The sequence below is a fragment of the Sminthopsis crassicaudata genome, chromosome 3 (genome assembly GCF_048593235.1).
Source record: "Sminthopsis crassicaudata isolate SCR6 chromosome 3, ASM4859323v1, whole genome shotgun sequence".
In the NCBI taxonomy this organism is placed as follows: Eukaryota; Metazoa; Chordata; class Mammalia; order Dasyuromorphia; family Dasyuridae; genus Sminthopsis; species Sminthopsis crassicaudata.
The window spans coordinates 625750891-625777123 of NC_133619.1; the positions used below are offsets into that span (position 1 = coordinate 625750891).

Here is a 26233-nt window from a genome sequence, read left to right on the forward strand (position 1 = left end):
CTGGGGAAAAGGCAGAAAGGGCATTGAATTTATAGTCAGAAGCCTGGGTTCAAATTCTTCTCTTTCTCCTTCTTTTCCCCCTCTGGGCTCCATTTCCTTGGCCCTACAGGAAAGCGACAGGGCTTGGGGACCTCTCTGGACACTTCCATATTTCTGCCTGAAGTTCTTTTAACTGTCTCTGCACAACGCTTTTATTTCTCAAGATGAGTAGGCTTCCCTACTCTGTCCCCACTGTTTTCTCCTTTGTGCCTTGCAGATTTCTAATCATGAAGGTAGGAGGCTATCGTGGTGGGCAGGGAAGTCCTGGCTTTGGAGGCAGAGTTCAGAACTCTGATGTCTTGGAGTCATCTCCTATCTGAGCCTCCTTCCCTGTGAAGTGGGAAGCTGGCCTAGAAAGCCCGAGAGGTTTCTTCCTGCTTCAGATCCAGTATTCAAGTGAATGCGATGGATCAGTAGGCCTCTGTGGTCTCTTGAGACTCAGATTCTATGATCTTACAGCTTTTTCACTTGCCATACAATAAGAGCCATTATTTACACAGGCTTGAGGGTTTATGAAGCTTTTTACTTACATTATTTCATCTGAGTCTCACAACAGCTCTTAGATAATCAGTACTACAGGTACTGTGCAGATAGTACAGCTAGCCCTCCCAGCTCTGACATCTTCTGTTCTAGGGGCTCTGACATCCTGTGTTCTAAGGGCCCTCCCAGCTCTGACATCCTCTATTCTTTTTTTTTTTTTTGGTAATAATTTTTATTTCACCAGATATATGCATGGGTAATTTTACAACATTGACATTTGCCAAACCTTTTGTTCCAATTTTTTCCCCTCCTTCCCCCCTCCCCCAGATGGCAGGTTGACCAATACATGTTAAATATGTTAAAGTATAAATTAAATACAATATATGTATACATGTCCAGTTATTTTGCTGTACAAAAAGAATCGGACTTTGAAATAGTGTACAATTAGCCTGTGAAGGAAATCCAAAATGCAGGCGGACAAAAATAGAGGGATTGGGAATTCTATGTGTGGTTCATACTCATCTCCCAGAGTTCTTTCACTGTGTGTAGCTGGTTCAGTTCGTTGCTACTCTATTGGATTTTGGTTCATCTCATTGTTGGAGAGGGCCACGTCCAACAAAATTGATCATCGTACAGTATTAACATTCTCTATTCCAAGGGCCCTCCCAGCACTTACATCCCATGTTCTAAGGGCCCTCCCAGCTCTGACCTCCCGGGTTCTAAGGGCCCTCCCAGCTCTGACTTCCTGGGTTCTAAGGGCCCTCCCAGCTCTGACCTCCTAGGTTCTAAGGATTCTCCCATCTCTGACATCCCGGGTTCTAAGGGCCCTCCCATCTCTGACCTCCCGGGTTCTAAGGGCCCTCCCAGCTCTGACCTCCTGGGTTCTAAGGGCCCTCCCAGCTCTGACATCCTGGGTTCTAAGGGCCCTCCCAGCTCTGACATCCTGGCCCAGCTCTGACACCCTGGGTTCTAAGGGCCCTCCCATCTCTGACATCCCGGGTTCTAAGGGCCCTCCCATCTCTGACTTCCCGGGTTCTAAGGGCCCTCCCAGCTCTGACATCCTGGGTTCTAAGGGCCCTCCCAGCTCTGACATCCTGGGTTCTAAGGATTCTCCCATCTCTGACATCCTGGATTCTAAGGACCCTTCCAGCCTTGACATCCTATGTTCTAAGGGCCCTCCCAGCTCTGACCTCCTGGGTTCTAAGGGCCCTCCCAACTCTGATCTCCTATGTTCTAAGGGCCCTCCCAACTCTGACCTCCTGGGTTCTAAGAGCCCTCCCAACTCTGACCTCCTGAGTTCTAAGGACTCTCCCATCTCTGACATCCTCTGTTCTAAAGTTCTGAAATTTTAGCTCTAACATTCATGTTCTAAGGACGTTTTCCAGCTGTGGCATTCTATATTTTCTAAGTTCTCTACTACTTCTGGCATTTTTTGTCCTCAGACCTGCCCCAGCTCTGACATTCTACCTACTGGGATGTGGGTGCAGCTTCAAAAAGGCAGTTTCCTGGGGAAACTTGGTTATTATCCCCTTCTGCCCAGTTTCCTGTTTAACTGGGCTACCTTTGCCTACTTTAAAAGCACATATCTAATTTTTGAGCCAAAAGTAAAGGTATATGGTAAAGATGACCCTCCTGAAGTTAACCATTTACAACCCTCATCTTTCTTCCCTCTTTCCTTTTCCCCAAGAACAAGATTCCTTCTCATTCCGTGAACTGGGTTGCAATGAATCTAGTCTTTCAGTCTGTTAATCAGCATCGATTTAAGCCTCAATTACTTGATAGACAATAGGCTAAGTTCTGGATATACAAAAAGAGGCAAAAGACAGTACCTGTCCGAGACCTCTCCTTGGGCTAAGATGGGAATTATGGTTTCCCAGTTGATTCAGTTTCAACTGAACCAACTCAGGTAAAAAAAGATGGGAAAGAGGAATAATTGTGAAAATGTTTCTTTGCTTCAAGGGCATATATCATCTTCTGAGTAACTCATCTCCTTTTTAGAATAAGGGAGAGAATAGAGTTTCTTCTTCCCATTTTATGGATAAGGAAACAAATGCAGAGAACACCATATACTTCTGTAGAACTCTTAGAGCTTTACAAAGTGCAACCCTTGAAGTAACCCTGAGAAAATAACTACCTTGTCTATAATTTTTGTTGTCTTATAGTTGTATATTCTGGCCCCTCCAATAGAATGGACAAGATGTCAGAGCTGGAAGGGCCCTTAGAACCCAGGATGATAGAGCCCTTAGAACAGAGGATGTCAGAGCTTATTGATGGCAGGGACTATTTCATTTCTGGTTTTGTTGTAATCATTCCATTCACAAGCCCCTATGAAACTTAACCTTTTGCCTCTTTTTGCATCCCCGATGCTTAGCATAGTGCTTTGGGGACAGATAGGAGACTAGATAGAGCTGCTTTGGGATCCTGGGAGACCTGAGTGTAAATCTGCTATATTTAACAACTCTGTGAATCTGGGCAAATAAATCACTTAGCCTCCAGTTTCCTCATTTGTTATAAAAAAAAGGGGGATAATAATAGCACCTACATCCCATGGTGGTTGTAGGCATCAAATGAGATAATAACTGTAAAGTCTGGGGCACAGTAAGTGCTATATAAATGTAAGCTATTATTATATTATAATATTAAATATTATGTGGTATATTAGGATATATCCTATAATTTCTACATTATGATGCTACATAACATGCTATATAATTTGTTTATACTATATTATATGATCTAATATTATAATATATTATTAACTTTTGACTGAGTGTCCTTTCTGTGTTAAGTCACTGAGGTTACAAAGATAAAAATGAGACGATCCCAAACAACTGCCATCTGGTGCTAGGCACATAGTCAGCCCTTAATAGAGGTTTGATGACTGATTGATTGACAAGGAAACTGAAGGGTCATGTTACTTGTGGCAGGCCTGGAATTTTTCCTCAGGATTCTTTTTCATGGTATTCCGATGCCTAAAAGACTGGCCCGAGTGAACAAGAAAGCAAGCCCACATTAGAAAATGAAACTTTCTGGAAGTGGTGATTATTTGGGCAAAAGGGAGTGTCCTGACCCAGTATCCTTTGCATAATCCTTTGGGCCATCCTACTTCCCTGGCCAATGGCTTTGGATTCAGGGATATTTGGGGGCCATACAAAGGAAGCAGTGTTTGAGATGCTTGGTGGGATGCTCTGTCTATTGTAAGCCCATTGGTTTGCTCTCCTTCTAGCATCTTCAGTGAGAGCTGCTGCCAGGTAGACCCACTCTGTTTCCTTAGGGTGCCTTTGTTCCAGACCTATCTAGGAAATTCAGCACTGGACTTAGTTTTGGAGAAGTCAAATCTTTTAATGGGGGGAGGGATTAATTTCTCTTCTTTCATATTCTTTGCTTCATCAAACTCCCTCCTCAGTATCCTGGGGAATAATTATTTATGGATCAGGCTTAGATTCATTTAGTTCTTCACAAAAGGGAAGGGGGAGAAAAAAGGAACAGAGTATTATATAAAATAAGTATAAAGCAGGTATTTATTTTCCACTCACAAAAGAAATGCTAAAGGACAAAAAAAGAGAATTGACAGAATTTATTGAGGCATGGACTTAAGTGACTTGCTTAGAGTCATGCAGCTAGTAAGTGTCTTAGGTTGGATTTGAATTCAGCTCCTCCTGATGCTCTACCATCTTAAAACAGGATTCAGTAACATAACAGTCTCCTGGAAGGCTCTTTCTTAAGTCTCATCAGAACAGAATTCTGAATGGCGGCTGCATTTCATCTTGCTTCTGCACTGTCCAAACAATTCCCTTGACCTCCAGTCGGGTCCACCCTGGGATGAACCTGATGGGCCTCTTGAATTCATAAAGTCTCCGCCTAGAAATATGTATCTGAAGCTTTGAGATTTGTTTGGTCATGCATTTGGGAAAAGGAACCACAAAATGGGCAAGGTGGGGAGGGGCCCAGACACCAATTGTTGGATTTGGAGCTGATGGGGACCTTAGAGACTAAGGCCTAAGACCTTTATTTTATATATTAGGACAGCTGGAAAGTGACAGAGGGACACTTTGAGTCCTGGTCCTCTGACGGAGCTCTGGGGCACATCCCCTGGCATTCTGCCTTCTGGTCTCCTAGCTCCAGATATAAAGCACCACCCTCCACAATTCAGGATCAGACACATCCAAGGCTTTCAGAATCAGCTGGGAAATGGGCACAATCTCTCCCTGCCCAGGTTTCAATTTGGGCATTGCCATCCTTGGAGGTGGACTGGAGCCTCACCAGCAGCCCCTGCTGACTCCTCTTGTGTGGCAGATTGTTGGCTTTCCTTCGTCTTTTCCTTACAGGGGCATGGATCTAAACTTGGAGCCCTTCCCATGGCCCCTGGCCTTGTTTAAGTGGAGCGGTAGTGGGACAGCTATTTGGTCTTCAGCCACGGAGCCTCCTATTGTGTAGGGTGGAGGGCCAGGAGGGGAGGCAGTCTAGACAAGAGAGAGTAATAAAGTGCATTTATAATGACTGCAAGCTGGAAGGAGTTCTCTACTTGGAGGACAGGGAGATTCAGTCTGTGTCTAAGTGTCCAGAAGATTTAGAAATGAAAGCATAGTCTAATGAATGCATTATCTTTAAAAAAATTTTTTTTTACCCCCTTTGTGGTAAATCAGGCTTTCTGTTTGCCAGACACATAATGTCAAGCCTAGCTCAGGTCTTCTCTCTCTGTCTCTGTCTCTCTCTCCTCTCTCTCTGACTCTGTTTCTGTCTCTCTCTGTCTCTCTGTGTCTCTGTCTCTCTGTCTCTCTGTCTCTCTCTCTGTCTCTCTCTCTCTCTCTCTCTCTCTCTCTCTCTCTCCTGTCTCTGTCTCTTTCTCTGTCTCTCTATCTCTCTCTCTGTCTCTCTCTCTGTCTCTCTCTGTCTCTCTCTGTCTCTCTCTCTCTGTCTCTCTCTGTCTCTCTCTCTCTGTCTCTCTCTCTCCTCTCTGACTCTGTTTCTGTCTCTCTCTGTTTCTCCTCTCTCTCTGTCTCTCCTCTTTCTCTGTCTCTCTCTGTCTTTCTCTCTGTCTCTCTCTTTCTCCTCTCTCTTCCTCCTTTCCTCTTATCTCTTCTCCTCCTTTTCTCCTTCACTCTTTTCTCTCTTTCCCTTCTCTACCTCCCCTTTTCTTTCTCTCTTATCTACCTCCTCTTCCTCTTTCTCCTTCCTTTCTTCTTCTCTCTCTCTTCTTTCTCGCTATCCCTTTCTCTCTCGTTCCTCCTCTTTGCCCCTTTCTCTTCCACCCTCTTCTCTGTTTCCTTCCTTCTCTTCCTCCCCTTCTTTCCTTAATTTTCTCTCTCCTTCCTCCTTCCCTCCATCCCCTTTTCTTTTCTTATCCCTCCCTTTTCTTTTTCCTCTTCCCTCCCTCTTCCTTCTCTCTTTTCTTTCCCTTTGTCTTTCCTCTCTCTTTTTGTTTCTTTTCTTTCCTTCCCTTCCCTTCCTCCTCTCTTCTCCCTCCTTCTCCTCCTTACCTCTCTTCTTTTCTTCTCCCCTCCTTTATTTCCCTCCCTCCGTCCCTCCATCTCCCTCTCTCTCCCTGTGCCTTTGCTTTCTTCATTTCTTCTCTGCCCTATTTTCTGTACCATCTCAACTTCTGTTTTATTAATTTCTTGTACTCTCTCCACTCTCATTTTCTGTCCTTTTAGACTTAAGTCTCTCTGTGTCCTTGTCTCTTTAGATTTTCTCATTTCTACACCACAAAAGACCTCTTTTTCCCTACATCTCCGTCTCTTTCTGTGTCTCTCTGTCTGCCTTTAATCATTTCAATATATCTGCCTATTTTCTGTACCTCTCCTACAATGTCTGTTTTATGAAGTTATTGCATTTGGGGGAGTGTGCCTTCCCTTTCTCCCCACATCCACCCTCATTGAGAGAGGCTTTGCTGTGGCCATCTTTAGGTGAAGAGCCCGGGGGTGAATTTGTACCTGTCAGATAGCAGAAATTGGGCAGATCCGGCTATTTCCCCATGGCTGAGAACATGTGGTGAAAGAAATAAATGGATATGACCCAGAGAATCAAAGAAAATCACAGATTGAAACTGAGAGAAGAGGCACCTGCTGCTGAACCCCCCCTACTTTTGATGGGAAATCACACCTCCCATTAGGGGAGTGAATTTGATTTGGGCTGTAAGGTTGTGGGTCTTGAATGTGGAAAAAGGGAAATCTGTCTTTGATTGGACCCTAGAAATGAAGTAAGGAGCCCTATCCTGAGTTTGTAGCTGGTGTCGGGTTAAAAGATCGAGTGAAAAGTTGGGAGATTCAGACCTGTCTCTTTCTGTAGAAATTAGATTCTCAAAAGAGAATCGGAGGGACCTTCCCTCCTTTCTTCCTTCTGCCAGTCCCCTCCCCTTCTGCAATCTCCACGGCCCCCCGTCTGCCACCAGACGTTTCCAGATAAGCTTGTGGTCTCAGCTCTGCCCAAATGGGTTCCTTTCTGTGCTCCCTGGGGGGAGGGCCCCATGGGCCCCGTGAGTTGGGGGGAGGGTCCAGATGAGGGGCTACAAGAAGAGAGGTTGGGGATGGGCCAAGCTGGGCAGTAAGAAGTCTGGAGATTCTCATTTCCATAAAATAACCAGGCTCCAGACTGAACCTGAGCATATGTAGATGAAGGTCCTTGTCAGACCGAGCAGGAGCAGGAAGGAGAAATGATTTCAACCTATACTGCAGCAGTTACCATGGCAACCAATTATTCAGTGCTAAATTATAACTGTTTATAACACCAGCAAATGGAAAAGGCCCATATTTCTTCCACTACCCCCCCTTTCCAATCTTGAAGGACCCCAAATCGGTAATGACCAACCTGCTGAGTCCTTCCTTTTGATTTAAATGATTTCTTTTGGGGGTGGGGGGGAGATGGAGGGAGAAGATGAAAATCCATCAGCGTGAGGCGTTGGATGGACTGATAATGCCCCAGTTGTGGGAAACAACATCAGGGATGAGGAAGGAGAAAGTGCTATATAAGCCCACCTCTCTTGTATCCCCATCCCCTTCAGTTGGCATTATAATGTGGTCTTGATTGAAAATGGGGGGGCAGGAAAACCAGACAGAATCCCCAGCTAAGAATGGACTGGAGCTTCCTTTAAAGGAGCCTTGCAGATAGATGCATTTTGGGAGCTCAGTTTACCAAGATTTCTTCTACCAGCCTGAGGAATATGCCCCATCCTTCCCAGCTGCCAGGCTTCGAATGGCAGTTCTCATGATCAGAGCATTAGCTTTGAAGGTTACAGGATCAAGGTCATACGTAGCCGAGCCCTTAGTCTTTTTGTTTTTGTTTGCAGATTGTTTCCAGAAATGTGGCAAAATTTCCTTCAGATTCTGGTGGTCTAGATCTGGCTGGTTAAATGTTTCATTGGGAAATTCATCATCAGATGCTTGAAAAGAGCCTTCTTGCCCTTTTTTTCTGTGTCTCATCTTTCCCCATAATTTAAAATTTCAGAGGCAGCTAAGCCAGGTGATGCAGTAGATAGAGCACCAACCCTGAAGTCAGGAGGACATGAGTTCAAATCTTGCCTCAGACACTCAACACTTCCTAGCTGTGTGACCCTGGGCAAGTCACTTAACCCCAATTGCCTCAGTTAAAAAAAAAAAATCTCAGTGGAATTCTATTTGGAGGAAGGGATTAGGACATTTTCTTATCTATTTCTTGGCTGATTTTGCATCTTTTTTCTTTTTTTTTTTCTTTTTCTGAGGCCCAGGGTCACACAGCTAGGAAGTGTTAAGTGTCTGAGACCACATTTGAACTCGGTCCTCCTGAATTCAAGGCTGGTGCTCTAGCCACTGCGCCCCCTAGCTGCCCCTGATTTTGCATTTCAACCTTTAGGTTTTAGGACTTGGTTTTGCCACTTCATGGAGGTGATACAGTGGTTAGAGCATGAGATTGGGAATCAGGAATTCTGTATGAGTTCAAATCTGGCCTCAGACACTAGCTGTGTTCGCCTCAGTTTTTTCATCTGTAAAATGAGATAGAGAAGGAAATGGAAAACCACTTTAGTATCTTTGACAAAAAAATTTCAAATGGGTTTAGAGAGAGTAAGACGGGACTGGAATGATTAAAAAACAGTGAACTCTGCAGACCCAGCCGTGTGCGTCCTTCCACCACAGGTGCTGATTAACCTTCTCATCCAGTTAAAATCTTGTCTATATCTTCCTATCTGTCCTCCCCTGGTGGGGTGGGGGTGGCCCTGTTTGGGACACTTATAGATGATGATAATAATATCCGCCTTATTCTAGTATTTTAAAACATAAGTCTTGCTTTAAAAACATTATTCAACTCAATTAATGCATTTGCTAAATTGCTGCTATTTGCCAGGCACTGTACTGGAGATAGAGAGTTCCATGGTAAAGATCATTTCCTGGGCTCAAGGGTCTGTATGTTGTAGGAGGGGAAAGACAGGGTGAGATTGCCTCACTAGATCCATAAGACCAGACTCTGAAGGTAGCTCTTGCAGACAGGTGTTATTATTATCATCTCCATTTTTCAGATAAAAACATGTCTGGGTTGAGATTCAAACCCTCCCAGTGCTCTTAGCATTTCATCGTAACGCCTCATCTCATGCCCCTGTTCTTCGAATGATTCACCCCCTTTCTTTGTAAGGAAATATTTTGACAAAAGTTGGGGCTGGAGGTCTGAAAAAATTGCTCAAACAACAGCTGCCTGGGTGCAAAATTATGCTAACAAGCCAAAAGGATGCTGGGAGAAGGAAATCCTGAAGACTGTCCATCCTCCCCAGCTCTCTGCTACCGTCCCATTCTCACGTTCCCAGAGGTCAGGGGGCCATTGTGCCCGCTGGGAGGTATGAGTCCAGGTGGGAGTTGGACTCCACTTTGGGGAGCCTCAAACCCTATTGGGGGCTGCCTGCTCAGGTCAGTCCTTTTCCTTCTCCATTTATTTTCTTTGTCTCCTCTTTTTCTCCTTGCTCTGGAAAGGGCTTCTCCTAATCCCCTCCTCTTCCAGCTCTGCCAGGCCCTTCTCTCATTTCTTTCTGCTCCTGGCCTGCTGCCATCTCTCCCTCCCCTCTCCAGCATTACCACACAATTATTATCCTGTCTTCTGGAAATTCTCTCTTCCTTAGAGCCGGGATGTGAGGCCATTCGTGTGGTAGCCTCTCCTGCCCCCTTGGATGCAGTGCCAAGGACTGCCTGCCTTAACACCCAGATGTCCACACTGGCGCGCTCTCTCTCCCTTTCTTCCTCCTGTCTACTGGTGTAATCAAATGAATAATAACTTTATCTCTCTCTCTCTCTCTCTCTCTCTCTCTCTCTCTCTCTCTCTCTCTCTCTCTCCCCTCTCCTCTCCCCTCTCTCCTCTCTCCCCTTTCTCTTTTCTCTCTCTCTCTCTCTGTCTCTCCCCCTCTCTGTCTCTCTCTGTCTCTCTCTCTCTCTCTCTCTCTTCCTCTCTCTGTCTCTCTCTGTCTCTCTCTGTCTCTGTCTGTCTCTCTCTCTCTATCTCTCTTTCTCTCTCTCTGTCTGTCTGTCTCTGTCTCTCTGTCTCTGTCTCTGTCTCTGTCTCTGTCTCTGTCTCTCTCTCTCTCTCTCTCTCTCTCTCTCTCTCTCTCTCTCTCTCTCTCTCTCTCCTTCTCTCCCCTTTCTCCTTTATCTCTCTCTCTCTCCCTTTCTTCTTGTCTTCTTCCTCTTTGAGCCTGAAAACAGCCTTGGGTGGGAGGGAAAGTGCGACTTCTAGGATTTGAGATTTGGAAAAGACACTGGCAGCAGACAGAGCTCAGGGAGATGGTGTTTACAAAGCACTTTAAGCATATAATCTCATTGAGGGACATGGCAGATCAATGCTGTAGATAGTAGTGTTCCCACTTTATGGATGGGCAGTGTGAAGCATAGAGAGGTGAGGGAAGTTCAGCAAGCTAAGTATCTGACCTCATGCCTTATGTTGCTCTCTCTCCTCTAGACAATGTCCCACTCTTAGAAAGCACAGGGCCATCGATTTAGAGCTTGAAGGGACTCCGGTGGTCACTTAGTCCAACCTCCTGTATTTTATAGTTGAGAAAACTGAGGCATAGGAAGATTTTTAAAAGTGATTTAAAATCTAAGGTTACATAGGTAGTGGAGAGCATAGATTGAGATCTTGAAGGGACCTAAAAACTCATCTAGTCCAATCTCTTTCATTTTATAGTTAGGAAAGCAGGGTCCTAGGCCTTGTGACTTTCCCAAGTTAATAAAAGTTGATAAGTGGTGAAGCAAAAGAATAATAATAACAACAACAACAGTGACTTGCATTTACTTGGGCTTTATGGCTTACAAAACTATTTTTACAAGTGTTCTGTGAGGGAAGTTAGTATAGCATGTTGTTCCTATTTTACAGATGGGGAAACTGATGCTCAGAGAGATTATGAGACTCTCTCAGTGTCACAAGCCTGGTGAATGAGTCAGTAAATAAGTCAAAAGTAATCAGAGCCAGGCTTCAAACCCACATCTGCTGGCTCTGAAACCACCTTCCCACTTCCATCAGATTAGAAGTTTGTAAAGAAAGCCCAGAATGTGGGACTTGTTTCAAAGCTTGGCCTTTTACTATACTTTTATGAACTTCACGAGACACTATCTTTTTTTTAAGACTTGTTTCCTCATCTATGAAAGGAGAAAGTTGATCTGAATGATCCCTGAAGCACATTTCTGCTCAAAAACTATGGTTTTATTGTTACTCCTTTTTTACAGATGGGAAAACTGAGACTCAGATATACAAGGAGGTGATTAGATATGAGTCTCTTACCACTTGATCATGATACATGTCCCAGTTACTTGTTTTTTGAATTTAAGTGAGATGGAGCTGATTTGCAATGATGAAAAAGGAGAGCATCATCTTTCTCTATTATCAGTCATATGTTTGGGTCATTTAAATCAAATCCCTTTTTGGTTAAGGACTGGTGTTGTGGTCGAAGGGGAGGGAAATGCCATTGGACTGAGTGGATCTTAGAACATAGAATGCCAGAGGTAGGAGGATTCTTAGAACAGGGAATGTTAGAGTTAGTAGAGGCTTTAGAACAGAGAATGTCAGAGCTTGAAGGGCCCTTAGAACATAGAATGGCAGAGCTGGGAGGACTCTTAGAAAAGGAAATGTCAGATCTGGGAGGGCCCCTAGAATAGAGAATGTCAGAGTTGGTAGAGTCCTGGAACATAAGACTATCAGCTTGGAGGAGTCTTAAAGCAGGGAATGTCTGAGCTGGTAGGGCTCCTGAGAACAGAGAATGTCAGAGCTGGGAGACCCCTTAGAACCCAGGATGTCAGAGCTGGGAGAACTTTTAGGACATGGAATATTAGAGCTAGGAGAGACCTCAGAACATAAAATATCAGTGCTGGGAGGGATCTTAGAAATGGAACATCATAAAAAAAAGAAATGGAACATCATAACTGAGACCTTAGAACACAGAATTCATCTCAGAGGAATCTTAGAATGTAGAAAATTAGAATTGGAAGGAGTTTGGAAGAATCTTTAGAACACAAAATGTCAGGGCTGGGAGGGATCTGAGAACATGGAATCTGAGAACTAGAAAGGCCCTTAGAACACAGAATATGAGAGTCCCAAGGGACCTGAGAACATAAAATATCAGAAGTGGAATCGACCTTGGAATGTTAAGGTAAGAAAGAGGTGTATTCATGGAAAATTGTGTTCAGCTCATAACAGGACAAGAGAACTTCCCTTAAGCCCAACCTTAACTCATACAGGAATGTGTGGGCAGGAAAAGGAATCAGTGAAAGGGAAGGGGGGTGGCAAGCCTGAAGGTTCATCCTGTGATCATCAGTGTAAAACTTAGAGGGAATTTTGAGATCATTTTGTTCAGTCCCCTTTATTTTGTACATGAAACCGAGGTTCAAAGATTTGCCCACATTTACCCAGATAGCAAATGGTAAAGAGAAGATCTGAATCTATGACTTCTCATTCTAAATCCAGCTCTCTACTACAATACTTAAGAATTTCCAGGCCTGATGATGGCTATGGATTTGAAAAAGTAGAAGAGTCTGGGTAATTCTGGGACTTTGCACACACAGTAGGCCTTCTGAGAGAATCAGTGAGAACAGTAGGAAGGGAAGAGAAAAATGGGAAGCAGATGGGTGTGAATTTTAAAAAAATGTTCTTTTTTAATACTATAAACTTGACAAGTAGCAACACATTCATTTCTATATACACAGATGACTATAACAAAGGATTGAATATGAGACCATCAATGTCCATTCCATGTATCTTATTTTTAGAATTTAACATTGTATTACAAAACCGTCCTCCTTTTAAATATCTTCCTTTGTTCTTCCTCCTTCTGTCTTTTGCATTTTAAAAATGTTTTATTAACATTCTTTTTTTTTTTGGTCATCATTAGCGCCACCCTCCTTCCCTTTTAGCTTTTTCCTCCCTCCACCCCCCACTGCCAAGATAACAAAACAAGCTTGTAACATATAAGCATGGTCAAGAAAAACAAATCCATACATTGATTGTGCCTGAAAATGTATGTCTCATTCTGCCAGATGGAACACACTAGGAAGTGGAAAAATGCTTTATTGGTAGGTTGCTGGAGTCCTCGCTGGTCTGTGTTCAGAGTCCTTAAGCTTCTCAAAACTGTTTTCCTTTATATAGTGGTTTTTGTATAAATTGTTCTGATTGTGCTCACTTGATTCAGCATTAATTCATACAAGTCTTTTTAGTTTTCTCTGACACTATCCCTTTTATCATTTCTTATTTTTTTCCAGTCATTTTTCAGTCATTTCTGATCTTTTGTGACCCCATTTTCTTAGCAGAGATGTGGGAGTGCTTTGGCATTTCCTTTTTTTGGCTCGTTTTACAAATGAGGAAACTGAGGTAAATGAGGTGAAGTGACTTTTCTAGAATCATCTAGCTAGGAAGTGTCTGAATCCAGATTTGAACTTGGAAGCTGAGTCTTGTTGATTCCAGGCCATTGCATCACCTCGCTGTCCTTATCATTTCTCAGCACAATAACATTCCATATTATATTCATAATTTCAATAGCCATTACCCATTATTTTAAACTCACAGCAATTCCCTTATAGAAGCCTCTTTCCTGAAGAAGCTTCCACATATATACTATCGTTTTTCCCCCATTATCTTTTGAATGTCTCTGGTTGGAAGGCAAAATCTTTTTGTGCTCCCATCTTTCTTTTCTCTACCTTGATCTAAGGGCACTGGCCATGGTACTGAAAGCCAAAGACTTTCTCACCCCATCTCTACTACGCAGGTTGGATTCACAGAACCTCATGATTTTGAAAAAGCTTAGAAACTATCCAACTTCCTGTTCCATACATCAATCCCCTCTATAATTTTCTTGGAAATGAGTCATTGGGCCTCTACTAGAATGTCTCTAGTGATAGAGTGTCTACATTGTTTCCTTTTCATGTTAAAAAAAGGTTGTCTCATGGCATAGTAGAAAGAGTGTTGGACTAAAGGAGGAAATCAATTAATCAATGAGTAAATATTTATTAAGTGCCTACTATGTATAAAGCATCGAGGACATAAAAAGAAACGAGACAGGCCTTGTCAAACATAGCCTGGTTCCTTCAAAAAGTATTCAATAAAACATGATTTTGATTTCTTTCAACATCCTGGTGGCCCTCTTCCTTCCTAATTCATTGCTCTACTCATGTATTCTTAAGACTCAAATCCACTAATCTACTCAAAAGTCTTCAGTGACTCCGTATTTTTTTTTTAGGGGGAATTCAAGGCCCTTGAAATTGGGCTTCAATGTCTCTCCAGTCTTGTGCAGGTTTTCTGTTTCAGCCAGACTAGATGGCCCTCCATGTCTTGTTCTTGCCCTGCCCTCTCCCATCTCTCTGCCTTTGCTTGTACTGTCCTTAATACTTGGAATGGACTCTTGGTCCACTGAAGGGTCCATCCTTTCCTTCAAATTTCATCTCAGTTGTCACTTTTTCCACCCTTTTCCTAAAATGCAAGTCTGTTCACCTCATTGCCCCTTTCTCCCTACTCAGTAAACTTCAGTGGCTCCCAATTTCCTCCAAGAACAAAATACAAAATGCTTTTCACTTTTTCCATCCTTTTCTTAAAATGCAAGTCTGTTCATTTCATCCCCCCTTCCCCCTATTCAATAAACTCCAGTGGCTCCCAATCGCTTCCAAGAACAAATACAAAATGCTTTTTTACTTTTTCTAACCTTTTCCTAAAATGCAAGTCTGTTCACCTCATTCCCCTCTTCCCCCCACTCAATAAATTTCAGTGGTTCCCAATTGCCTCCAGGAGCAAACACAAAATGCTTTTCACTTTTTCCACCTTTTTCCTAAAATGAATCTGTTCACCTTATTCCCTCTTTCCCCCTATTCAATAAACTTCAGTGACTCCCAGTTGCCTTCAGGAGCAAATATAAAATACTTTGATATTCAAAGCCCTTTATAACCCACCTTCCAGCCTTCTTACAGCTACTCCTCAACACATAACTCTTCAGTCCAGTGGTATGGTCCTCTTTGAGATTGAAGGACAAACAATAACAGTACCAACTGGCCTCCTAGCTGTTGTGTGGATAAAACCCTGCATGTCTTGGCTCTGAGCATTTTCTCTCTCTGTCCCTCATGCCTGTGGGATGCTCTCCCTCTTTCATCTCCAATTTCTGTTCTCCCTGGCTTCTTCTATGTCTCAATGATAACACCAGCTTCTACAGAAAGCCTTTCCCAACCCCTCACAATTCCAGGGCCTTTCCTCTTTTAACCAGTTTCTCCTTATCCTGTATGTAGCTTGCTTTGTTAACATGTTGTCTGCCACATTCGATTGCGGGCTTTTTGGTGGCAAGACCTGTTTCTTATTTCTTTTTGTGTCCCCAGTGCTTAACACATAGTAGGCATTTAAATATTTACTGATTGATTCCTCCTTTAGTCAAGCCAAATCAACAAGCCATTAAGCATTTACTAGCGCCAGGAACCATGCTAGGCAGTGGGGATAGAAATACAAACAGAGAGAACACCACAAATGGTATCTTGTCTGTAACAATCACCTAATAAATGCGCTTTGTGTTGGACTGGGGATGAGAGCTATAGTTAAGTATTTTAGAGGCTGGTTGATTTCAGGGAGCAGTACCAAGACCAAAAGGTGAAGGCACAGACAAACTTAGGTCAACATAATGATAACTAACATTCTGATGCTACCTCAAGGCTTTTGTCGTTGTTACGAGGCATTCTTGGTATTAATAGTGGTAGGGCATAGGAAAGGTTAAGTGGGTCATAGAGTCCAAGAAAGTCTTAATTTAAGTCCTATCTCTACACATATTGACTGTGTGACTCTGAAAAAGCCACTTAATTTCTTAGAGCACTAAGAAATTCTCGGATATTTTAAGTTGGAGAAGTGGAGCCCAGTTTTCTATGGATTCAGAGTTCTCTATGCCAATGAAATCATAGTTGCAGCAAAAAAATTATACCCATTTTACACATAAAGGTTCATTTAGTGTATTGGCCAAGGTCATATAGAGAGTAAGATTAAAGGTAGGATTTGAATTCAGGTCCTCCTGATTTGAAGTCCAGCTCTCTTTCTACTAAGGAACCATGCTAGGCAGTGGGGATATAAATACAAACAGAAAGACAACACGTGAAAGGGAAATTGGTGGGCCAAAGGGATAAAAGTGCCCTGGGAGTATTGTAGAGAAAATTCAGGGGGTAAAACAAGCTTCCAAGGTAAAGAGGTTTCTGGGGGCTTTGTAGAAAAAGATGGAAGAGTCGGGAGTGCCATCTGGAGAGGAAGGAAGAAACCCAATCCAATGACTAAAAATTAAGTACCTACTATGTGTACTAAATGCTAAACTCTGGGGATACTCTTAATTAAAAAGAAATGATAGCTGCCCCCCAGGAGCTTACTGTCAAATGGATTGCAAGGGAGTGGGGAGACAACACACAAAAGGAAGCGGGAAAGGGGAGTGTTCTATGGAGTTGGGATGGGCACTGTGGAGTGGGTCTGGCAGAAGGGGCTTCCTATGGGTGTCATCCAGGTGTGAGGGAGTCTCTTGCATGAAGAAGTCTGAAGCACCAGGGAGTGAGGGAGGAAGGAAGGAAGGAAGTCCTATGGAAAGGTTTTCTCTCTTCTCACTGACCTCAGAGAACCTGGAAGTTGATTGTAGCTGGTATTAAGATGTATCAGTTGAACTGATGGGATGAGGGCAAAGGAGAAGTCTAGATAATGTGCTTTAGAAAACCCGTGGGAGCGTCCTTGGGGTCCGGCTGAGCTGGGTTTGGGCTTCCATCTTCTTACTGGACATTTAAATGAGAGACAAAAGGAAGAAGTGGGGTCCTCTCATCTGGAGAAATGGGGAAGTGGGATCATTGGGAGTCATCTAGAGTAGGGTTCTTAACTGGGCTTGGGAACTTGGATTAAAAAGTGTTTGATATCTTTACTTAAATATATGTGACTTCCTTTGGTAGTCTGATGTATTTTATTTTATTTTATTTATTTTTTTTTACTTGATAATTCATGATTTTTATTTTTTAAATTAATTTTTATAATTATAACATTTTCTTTGACAGTACATATGCATAGGTAATTTTTTTTTACAACATTATCCCTTGTACTCTCTTCTGTTCCGAAATTTTCCCCTCCTTTCCTCCAACCCTTCCCCTAGATGGCAGGCATTCCCATACATATTAAATATCTTATAGTGTATCCTAGGTGATGTATTTTATTTAATGACTTAAAAACCCATGATTGGAAGAAGGGTCTTTAGGCTCCAGCAGACTGCCAGAGGGGGCCGACACAAGGTTAAGAACTGTTCTAAGGAAAAAGCAGCATGGTGCCAGGGGAGAGCCCTGGGATGGAGGCAGAGCCTGTAAGCTGAAAGCCCAGCTATGTGATTTTAACCTTCATGGGGCCTCAGTTTCCTAATCTGTAAAGTGAGGGGGTAGGAATAGATGGCCTCTATGATTCCCTTTAGCTCTAAAACTAGGGTCCTTCTGTGACCCCAGGATCATTCTCGATTCCCAGGAGATTGCATCTTCATTTCTGGTACTTGCTCCACCTCCTCAGGGACACAGGATTTGCTAGAACAGCTGGCTTGTGTCAGTGGGGCCTGTTGGGAGGAGAGGCCAGATCAGCCTCCCAGAGTGCCAGCAGGCTGAGTCAGCAATCCAGGAAGCACCCTGGTTACCGGAAAGGGGAGAATGAGGGGGAGCCCAATGACTGGCCTTGACCAGCCACATGCTGCCTGGTCTGGCTTTAGTGGGGAATAAAAGGTTTCCATCAGTCTGTCCAGGCAGGCTTCCCACTGGGGAGTATACAGCATGAGGTCTAGGCAGCATGGAGAGTGGGGGGGACAGGAGACACCCCTAGAGAGCCCAAGGAGGCACCTCCCTCAAGGAGGTGGGAGGGGGTGGGGAGGAAGCATGGGTGTGTGTGTGTGTGTGAGAGAGAGACAGAGAGAAGGGGAGGGGGAGACAGACAGACAGAAACAGACTGAGACAGAGACACAAAGAGACAGAGAGATAGAAACAGAGAAACATAGAGACAGAAACAGACTGAGCAGAGACACAGAAAGACAGAAAGACAGACAGAGACAGAGGAGAAACAGAGAAGCAGACACATACAGAGACATAGAAATAGAAAGTCTGAGACAGACACATACACAGAGAAGAGAGACAGAAAGATTCTCAGAGATAAATAGAAAGATACATACAGAGAGACAGAAACAGACTGAGACAGACAGACACACACACACGCACACAGAAAGACAGACAGAGGAGAAAGACAGAAACAGAAAAACTGAGACAAACACACATGCCAAGAGAGACAGACAGAAACAGACTGAGACAGGCATACACAGAGAGAGAGACAGGCAGACAGACAAAGAGACAGAAGGGAAAGACATAGAAAGAGAAACAGAGACACTCACAGAGACAGAGACACAGAGAGACAGAGACAGAAACAGAGGGAGAGACAGAGGAGAGAGTGACACACAGATTGACTGAGACAGAGACACACACACAAAGACAGAGACAGAAGACACACACACACACACACACACACACACACACACACGGACAGAGAAAGACAGAGAGGATGAGCCTCCTCTAAGGTATGAAGGCTGATACGAGGCGGTTTCTACTGCTCTCCTACCTCATGGACCATCCTGATAGCTTCTAACCTTTTATCTCTTCTTTCTTTCTCCCCATTTATCTCTCCCACTTCTCCTTATTTCCTCTTCTTTCCCTGCCTCCCTGTTTTTCTCTTTGCTTTGTGTCAACCTTTAAAAAAATCCCTATTAAAATCACATTAAAACTCAGAGAATTAGGTGGCTTGCACCCAGGGTCCCACAGCTTAGAAATACCAGATTGATCAAGAACATGTCATACTGCCCCCCATGCCATTGCCACCTAATGGATTACTATTGCTCAGTCGTTTCTAATAATTGTGTCCAACTCTCCATGATCCCAGTTGGGATTTTCCTGGCACAGATACTGGAGGGTTGGCCGTTTCTGTCTCCAGCCCATTTTACAGATGAGGAAACTGAGGGTGAGGTGACTTGTCCAGGGTCATACAGTTAGTATGTGTCTGAAACTGAACTCAGATTTCCTGACTCTGGGCCCAGCACTCTATTCACTGATTAATAAGATTAAATATTTATTAATATCCACTTAATTCCTGTTTGTAGGATTGCCCCTGTCCCTATTTCTGTCTTTTGTCTAACATTGCTCCACTCTGGCGAAGGTCTGGACTGTCCCAGTAGACGCTGGTGATCTCTTTGGGATCCCCCACTATGTTGTTGGTATCCTCAGTGCTTAGCACAGTGCCTCGCACTTATTAGGTGCTTAATAAATGTTTATTGGCTGACAGCATTCTTAGCCCTTCTCTCCCTTGACCCACTTAAGAAACATTTTTCTGAATCTGGTTTTTCCCTTTATCTGTTTTTCCATCTTCATCATTTTCTTTGTCTGGCTCTCTTAGCTCTTTCCATAGTAAGCTGAATATCACCCCCTTCCTCTTCTTCCATCTTTCTCCTTCTCTAGCTCTCCTTTCCTTTTTTCTTCTCTCTTCTCCTCCCCTCTCTTCTTTTCTCCTCTCTCTCCTCCCTTCTCCTCTGCTCTCCCCTCTCTCTCCCCTTTTCTTTCCCCTTACTTCTCCTCTCCATTCTTTTCTCCCTTCCCTTCTCCCCCCTTTTTTTCTCCTCCCTTCTCCCTCTCTGTTCTCCCCCTCCTTTCCTTTCTCTTCCCCCTCCTGCCCCTTCCCCTCTTCTTTCTCCTTCCCTTCCTTCCCTCCCCCTCTTCCTTTCCTTCCCTCCTCCTTTCCTTCCTCCCCTTTCTTTTCTTCCTCCCTTTCTTCTCCCCTTCCTCCCCTTCTTCTCCTCCTCCCCTTCCCTCCTCCTTTCCTTCCTCCCTTCTCTTCCCTTTCTCCCCTTCCTCCCCTTCTCTTCCTCCCCTTCTTCTCCTCTTCCTGTTTTCTCTTCCCTTCTCCTCCTCCCCTCTCCTCCTCCTCTTTTTCTTTTCCCCCTTCTTTTCTTCCCTTTTCTTCCTCCCCTTCTCTTTCTTCCTTTCTCCTTCTCCCCTTCTTTCTCCCCTTCTCCTTCTCCCCTTCTTTCTCCCTTTCTCCTCCCCTTCTCCTCCTTCCCTTCTCTTCCTTCTCTTCTTCCTCCTTCCCTCTCCTCTTCTTCCTCCTCCTCCTTTTCCCCTTCCCCTTCCTTTTCCTCCTTTTTCTTCCTTTTCCTCCTCTCCTTCCTCTCCTCTCCTTCTTTCACTTTCTTCCCCTCCCCCTCTCCTTTGTTTCCTTCTCTTCTTCTCTTTGACTCCTTCTTTCCCCCATCCTTCCTTCCTCCTTTTTCTTCTCCTTTTCTTTCTTCTCTGTCTCTGTCTCTGTCTCTGTCTCTCTCCTCCCATTCACCTTATATAATTATGATATTAACATTATTTAATCCAAGGGTCACTCACTTTCCTACCCAAACGTACTTGGGTTGGGAATGGGGAATAGGATCTTTCCCATCCCCTGTGAGGAACAGTGTTGTTTGTTCCCCCCTCCCCCCACAGTGGGGATACTGTGCTTTTAAGCACCCTTATCTATGGAGAAATGCATCATTCTCCTCCTGTACAGACAGGAGACCACATCCAGAAAGCCAAGCTAAATTGCCACCTAAATTGCCTTGCCTCCTAAGGAGGGCAGCGGCAGTGGGCAAGAACAGGAATGGGGGAGCTCCTGCCATGGGGACAGGGGTGAAGGGCGATGAACATTAGGTGCTTAGTTACCAGGTCCTTAGTTACCGTCCAAGAGGATGCTCGGGACATGATTATTTCAAGAGATCCTCAGGTTCTGGAGTTGTAAGGGTATGCCTCAGTGTCCAGGTGAGGTGTGTGTGTGTGTGTGTGTGTGTGTGTGTGTGTGTGTGTGTGTGTGTATTCCCACTATAGCCCCTGGGTCTAGGGGAGTCTGGGGACACTAGTTAAAATTCCGAAGTCTATAAAAATTTAATGGCCACCAGAGCTGAGGAGAGCGCAGCAAGAGGGAGTAGAAGGTGTTCCGAGTCCTCAGCAGTTTGCCCCCCTATCAGGGAGTCCCTTTCCAAAGACAAGCTTTCTGGGCTGCCTGAATTGTCTTTCCACGTTGGCCAGATTGCTCCCCACAATAGAAGGCTTGCGCCTGGCCGGTCTGGCTTAGGCCTTCCTTGTGTCCAAGTGGTCTGTGCTTCCTGTGGTTCTCCTGGGCCGTGCCCAGTTGTCTGGGGAGAAGCTGGACTGGCTCACAGAGGGGACTGGCATTTGTCTATCTGTGTGTCCAGGGGAAAGCCCACAGGGACAGTAACAGGGCCTCAGCACTGGGGTTGGTTTTGGGGGTACCACTCTCCTTGGTGGGGTGGGAAGAGTCTGAAAGACCTCAGGGAAAATTCTGCTTCAGATGAATGACTCCTCAAACTCCACTCAGTCTCAGTTTCTTGTAAAATCTGGACGCTCTGATACAGATTTTATCCTTTTTGTACCTGATAGTCATCACTTTATCACTCACTTCCCAGGTTTGTTGTGAGACTTAAGTGAGGTAACAGAGCGCTTTGTAGATCTTAAAGCTGTTGATAAATGTGAGCTGTTATTGTTACTGTTATTATTACCCTCTTCCAGGGGAGCAACGATGAGCTGTCTGATAACGATGAGGAGATGGAAGAGAAATCTGACAGTGAGGGGAGTGATTATTCTCCTAACAAAAAGAAGAAGAAAAAACTCAAAGAGAAGAAAGAGAAAAAATCCAAGCGGAAAAAGAAGGATGAAGAAGATGATGATAATGAAGATGGAGGTTTAAAGGTAACTAAAATTAGGATTGGGAAAGGTGCTGGTCTTGGGACTAGAAGGAATTAATTTCTGACACACATTAGCTGTGTGACTATGGGAAAAATATTTTACTTCTTTTGGCCTCAGTTTTCTCACCTATAAAATGGTTATATAATAAAACCTGTGGTATGTGAAGGAGGAGGAAGAAATGGGGGATGTTGTAAGGATTAAGTGGAATAATATATTTAATAATATTTATATAATTTAGATACAATTTATATACAGATACAATATTTATATAATATGTTTAATAATATATACAATATGATGTAGATACAATTTATATTTATATACACTATAATTTAGATGCAATATATATAAATTATATACAATATAATTTAGATAAAATATACAATATGTTTAATAATAATATATCCAATATGGTATAGATACAATTTATATTTATATACAATATAATTTAGATACAATATTTATACAATACATTTAATAATATTATATACATATGATGTAGATACAATTTAAATTTATATACACTATAAATGAGATACAATTTAGATTTAAATTATATACAATATAATTTAGATACAATTTATATATAAATTTTATACAATTTATATACAATATAGAATTTATTTAATACTATTATAGCAGTATAATTTAAATTCAATTTATCTTTATATACAATATAAGTTAGATACAACTGATAATATACTTTATATGCAACATTTATACAATATATTTAATAATATTAATACAATATTTATATTATATATTTCATATTAAATCATATGATTAATATATTTAATAATATATCCAAAGTACTTTGTTGTTTTGTTGTTTAGTGGTGTCCAACTCTTTATGACCGCATTTGGGGTTTTCTTGGTAGAGACACTACAGTGATTTGCCATTTCCTTTGTCAGCTCATTTTGCTCAGAGACACACATTGTGAAAGTGTCAGAGGCTGAATTTGAACTCAGGAAGATGAGTCATTCTGAATCCAGGACCGGTGCTCTATCCCCTGTTCCCTATAAAGGAGCCCTTTGCAAACTTTCAGAGGGTTCTATGTCAGCTATTATGATCAGTCCATCAGCAAGCACTTACTCTGTGCTAGATCCTTTGCTAAGTACTGAGGATTCAAAGACAAAACCTTCCTTCAGAGAGGCTGCATTCTACTGAATGTATTTAATTTTACTGGATAGATTCGAGCTCTCTACATATGGACAAATTTACTGTTTGTTAAGACTTAGCCTGGAAGCTGGCACATAGTAGGCATTTAATAAATGTTTGCCCCCTCCCCTTTCTGAGGTTGAAAGCTTTGAGGTTCCTTTTTTTCCCTTTCTGACATAGGAGCCAAATGACATGACTGTTCATTCCCGGATAATTGCTCTCAGAGGCGTAATCTGGGCCAGGTATTTGAGGAGGGAGGGGTCCATGGTAGGAAAAGTGCACCCCAGAGGAATTACTGTGGGGAGAGGGAGAGGCTTAATCCCAAAGAAGCATTTGAAATAATAATAATAAATAACAATAAAATAAAGGGCTGCTGCTCTGGCCCTTTGGGACATCTCCTTATGGGGATGGTAAAGACCTTGCTCTTGGAACTGCTCACAAGAGCTGAGAATTTTGTCAGCATCAGGAATTCCTGCTATGGGAACTCCCCTCCCCAGAATGCCAGGCCTGAAGTTAGGAAGCACCATCTCTAGAGTGCAAATCTGGCCTCAGACACTTATCATTTGAACCCTGTCAACCCTGCCTGCCTCAGTTTCCTTATCTGTAAAATGAGCTAGAGAAGGAAATGGCCAACCAGTGTCTGCCAAGAAAACCCCAAATGGCGTCATAAAGAGCCGAACATGATTGCAATGATTCAACCACATTTGTATTGAGCAACTGGGTGGTGCAATGGGTGGGTAGAGTACCAGGCCTGGTCAGGAAGGCCTGACTTCAGACACTTCCTAGCTGGGTGACCCCGTGAAATCACCCTGTTTGCCTCAGTTTCCTACCTATGTGTCCAAGGAGAAAGTTACTTCATCTTTGTTTCCTCATCTGTATAATGGGGATATTAATGTTTTTCTTACTAACAGAATCCAGCATGACAATTATTTGCTATTGAATTACCATTGGAAAACTTTGAATCGTTTTGAAAGATGAGTTGATATTATTAAAGAACACAATAATAATTATATTAATATGAACTGATGTCTTATTCCTCAACAGAAGATACTTTCTCATGCAAGAGTTCATAAGTTTATAAGAGACGTTTTTTCCCCTATTATATAGAATTTTTGCTCAATCAACTAACTGGGGCTAAATGTGTTTAATATATATTATATTGTATTGTATTATAAGTAAAGTTGTTTATTATGTTAATATGAACATAAATAATATTATATATTATAGTAGAATTATAATAATAAGAAATACTTATTGGGTGTACTTCGGGGACAATGCTCTTTCCCGTCATTCCCTCTCTCCATAGCCTCCTCCATTTGTCCCCTCCTCCCACACACAATGGAATCCTGGGGGTTGAGCTCAGGGCCAAGCACTTTGGGAAGGCTAACTGCCATGGACTCTTCTGGGCTGCCATATTGACTTAGGCAGCTTTGTCTCCCTGGGCTTGGGGACTCGTGTTCCTTTCTCAGTGACACAATCTCTGCGAGGTCTCATTGCCGAGCATCCTAGGGAGAATCAGACAGAGCTATTTTCTTAGAGCTTGAGAGAGTTCTTTTTTTTTTTTTTTAAATAAATTACAACCATAATCCTTCCTCCTCCCCCACCCCCCAAAAACGAACCTTAAAGGGAAAATGGCCGCTTGTTTCCCCTTTCCCACCTCCTCTCTCTGGCCCCTGTAGGAGCCCAAGTCCTCAGGCCAGCTCATGGAGGAGTGGGGCCTGGACGACGTGGATTACCTGTTCTCCGAAGAGGATTACCACACGCTGACCAATTACAAGGCCTTCAGCCAGTTTCTCAGGTAAGTGGCTGGTGGGGTAGAGATGGGCGCCTCGGTATCAGCTCCCACTCATGGGCTGGAGATGGAAAGAGCGGGGTCTGGTCTTGGGCTCCTTTGGGGAGCAAGTCCACAGAGGGCCTGGGTTCTAAATCAGTAAGTACTACAGTCAAATAGCTGCTCTGTGCCAGGCAATTGGGCCCAATGGGGAGGGGAAGGCAGCACAAAGACAAAACAAGAGCAGTTCCTCTTCCTAAGAAACTGGTCAGCAAATGCTGTTTACTAATTTCCTCTGTGCCTGGCACCGTGCTGGGCACTGGGGATTTGAGTGTAAAGAATGAACTCGTCCCTCCCCTTAAGGAAGTTACATCTAGTCTAGGAAAAAACAAGCAACTATAGTAATAGATATCACCTAGAGAGTTGGTGCATTGGAGAGAGCGCCCAGCCTGAGTCAGGAGGACTGGGACCCCAGACGCTTACTAGTGGGGTGACCCTTAGGACTGCCTTGCCAAAAAAAAGTTATAGAAGGGGTGCCAGGTTTGGAGATGGAGGCGTCGAGGTTAGATTCCCTTCTCTAGTATTTAATATCCCTGTGATTTAACCTTCCCAGGTCTCCATTCATGGCATATTGGAAAGCCAGGAGAGCTGGAGGATAGGATTGGGTTTATATCACTACTCTACTCCTGGGACTCAGTTTCCTCATCTGTAAAAATGGGGTTGGGCCACATGCCTCCCAGGTGCCTCCTAGTTCTGAATCTGGGGTCCATGATCCGAGGAGAGGCAGTGTGGAGCAGCGGGTAGAGCAGTAGGCTAGGGAATGGTCACCCACTCTGGAGAAGTCACTTCTCTCCGTGTTCTGCCAAGTGGAGGAGGGGGGGCCGGATTGCCTTGTGGGTCAACAACGACCCTTTGATGTGGGCAGAGTCCAGCCCTGGACAAAGAGGGTGATTGTTGACTTCCCATAGGCTCAGGGGGGGGGCCTTCCTCCTCCTTTTGGGTCCATTCTCTTGCCCTGGGCTGGGGTCCATCTGGCCCATTAGCCCCGTTCTGGTCTCTGGAGTCAGGCCTCTGGCCAAGATAGGCCCACAGGCTGGTTAGGAGTTCCTGGTGGACCTAGGATTTCTTGGGGGTTGTACTGGGGTAGTCTGTTAATCACAGTAGGCATTTGTGTAGCGCCTTGAGATCTGCAAAGTATTTCACAATGATCTCACTTGAGCCTCACAGTAACCCTGGGAGTTAGGAGTAACTATTATTATTATCCCCATTGTACAGCTGAGTAAACTGAGGCAGGCAGAGGGCAAAAGACCTTCTCAGGATCACACGGCTAGTAAATATCTAAGGCTGGATCTGGATTCAAGCCTTCTTCACGCCGGGCCAGCGCTCTATCCACTGTTCAGTCATCCTAGCAAATACTTTGGCTTGGGTCTTGGAGACAGTCTGGGAGAATCAGAATCTGGGAGTTTTGTCCTTGCTTCTCATCTCCATTCTGCCCAGGCCGTTTCCTTCTCCATGCCTCAGTGTCCTGGTCTGTAGAATGGGACTAGTGACTTCTTTTGCACCCAGT

General features: G+C 43.6%; 1 protein-coding gene across 14 annotated transcripts in view; it reads left to right on the forward strand.

The window, feature by feature from the left end:
- The window catches only part of CHD5 (chromodomain helicase DNA binding protein 5), a 144894-nt gene that overhangs the window by 42169 nt on the left and 76492 nt on the right, over positions 1-26233 (forward strand). For all 14 annotated transcript variants that reach the window (XR_012488593.1, XM_074306423.1, XM_074306432.1 and 11 more), the window contains exons 3-4: positions 21561-21740; positions 24575-24693. Coding sequence is in view for 13 of the 14 variants with exons in the window: in XM_074306423.1 (XP_074162524.1) it covers positions 21561-21740; positions 24575-24693 (299 nt within the window). In the remaining variant the exon portion in view is untranslated. The remainder of the gene's footprint in view (positions 1-21560; positions 21741-24574; positions 24694-26233) is intronic.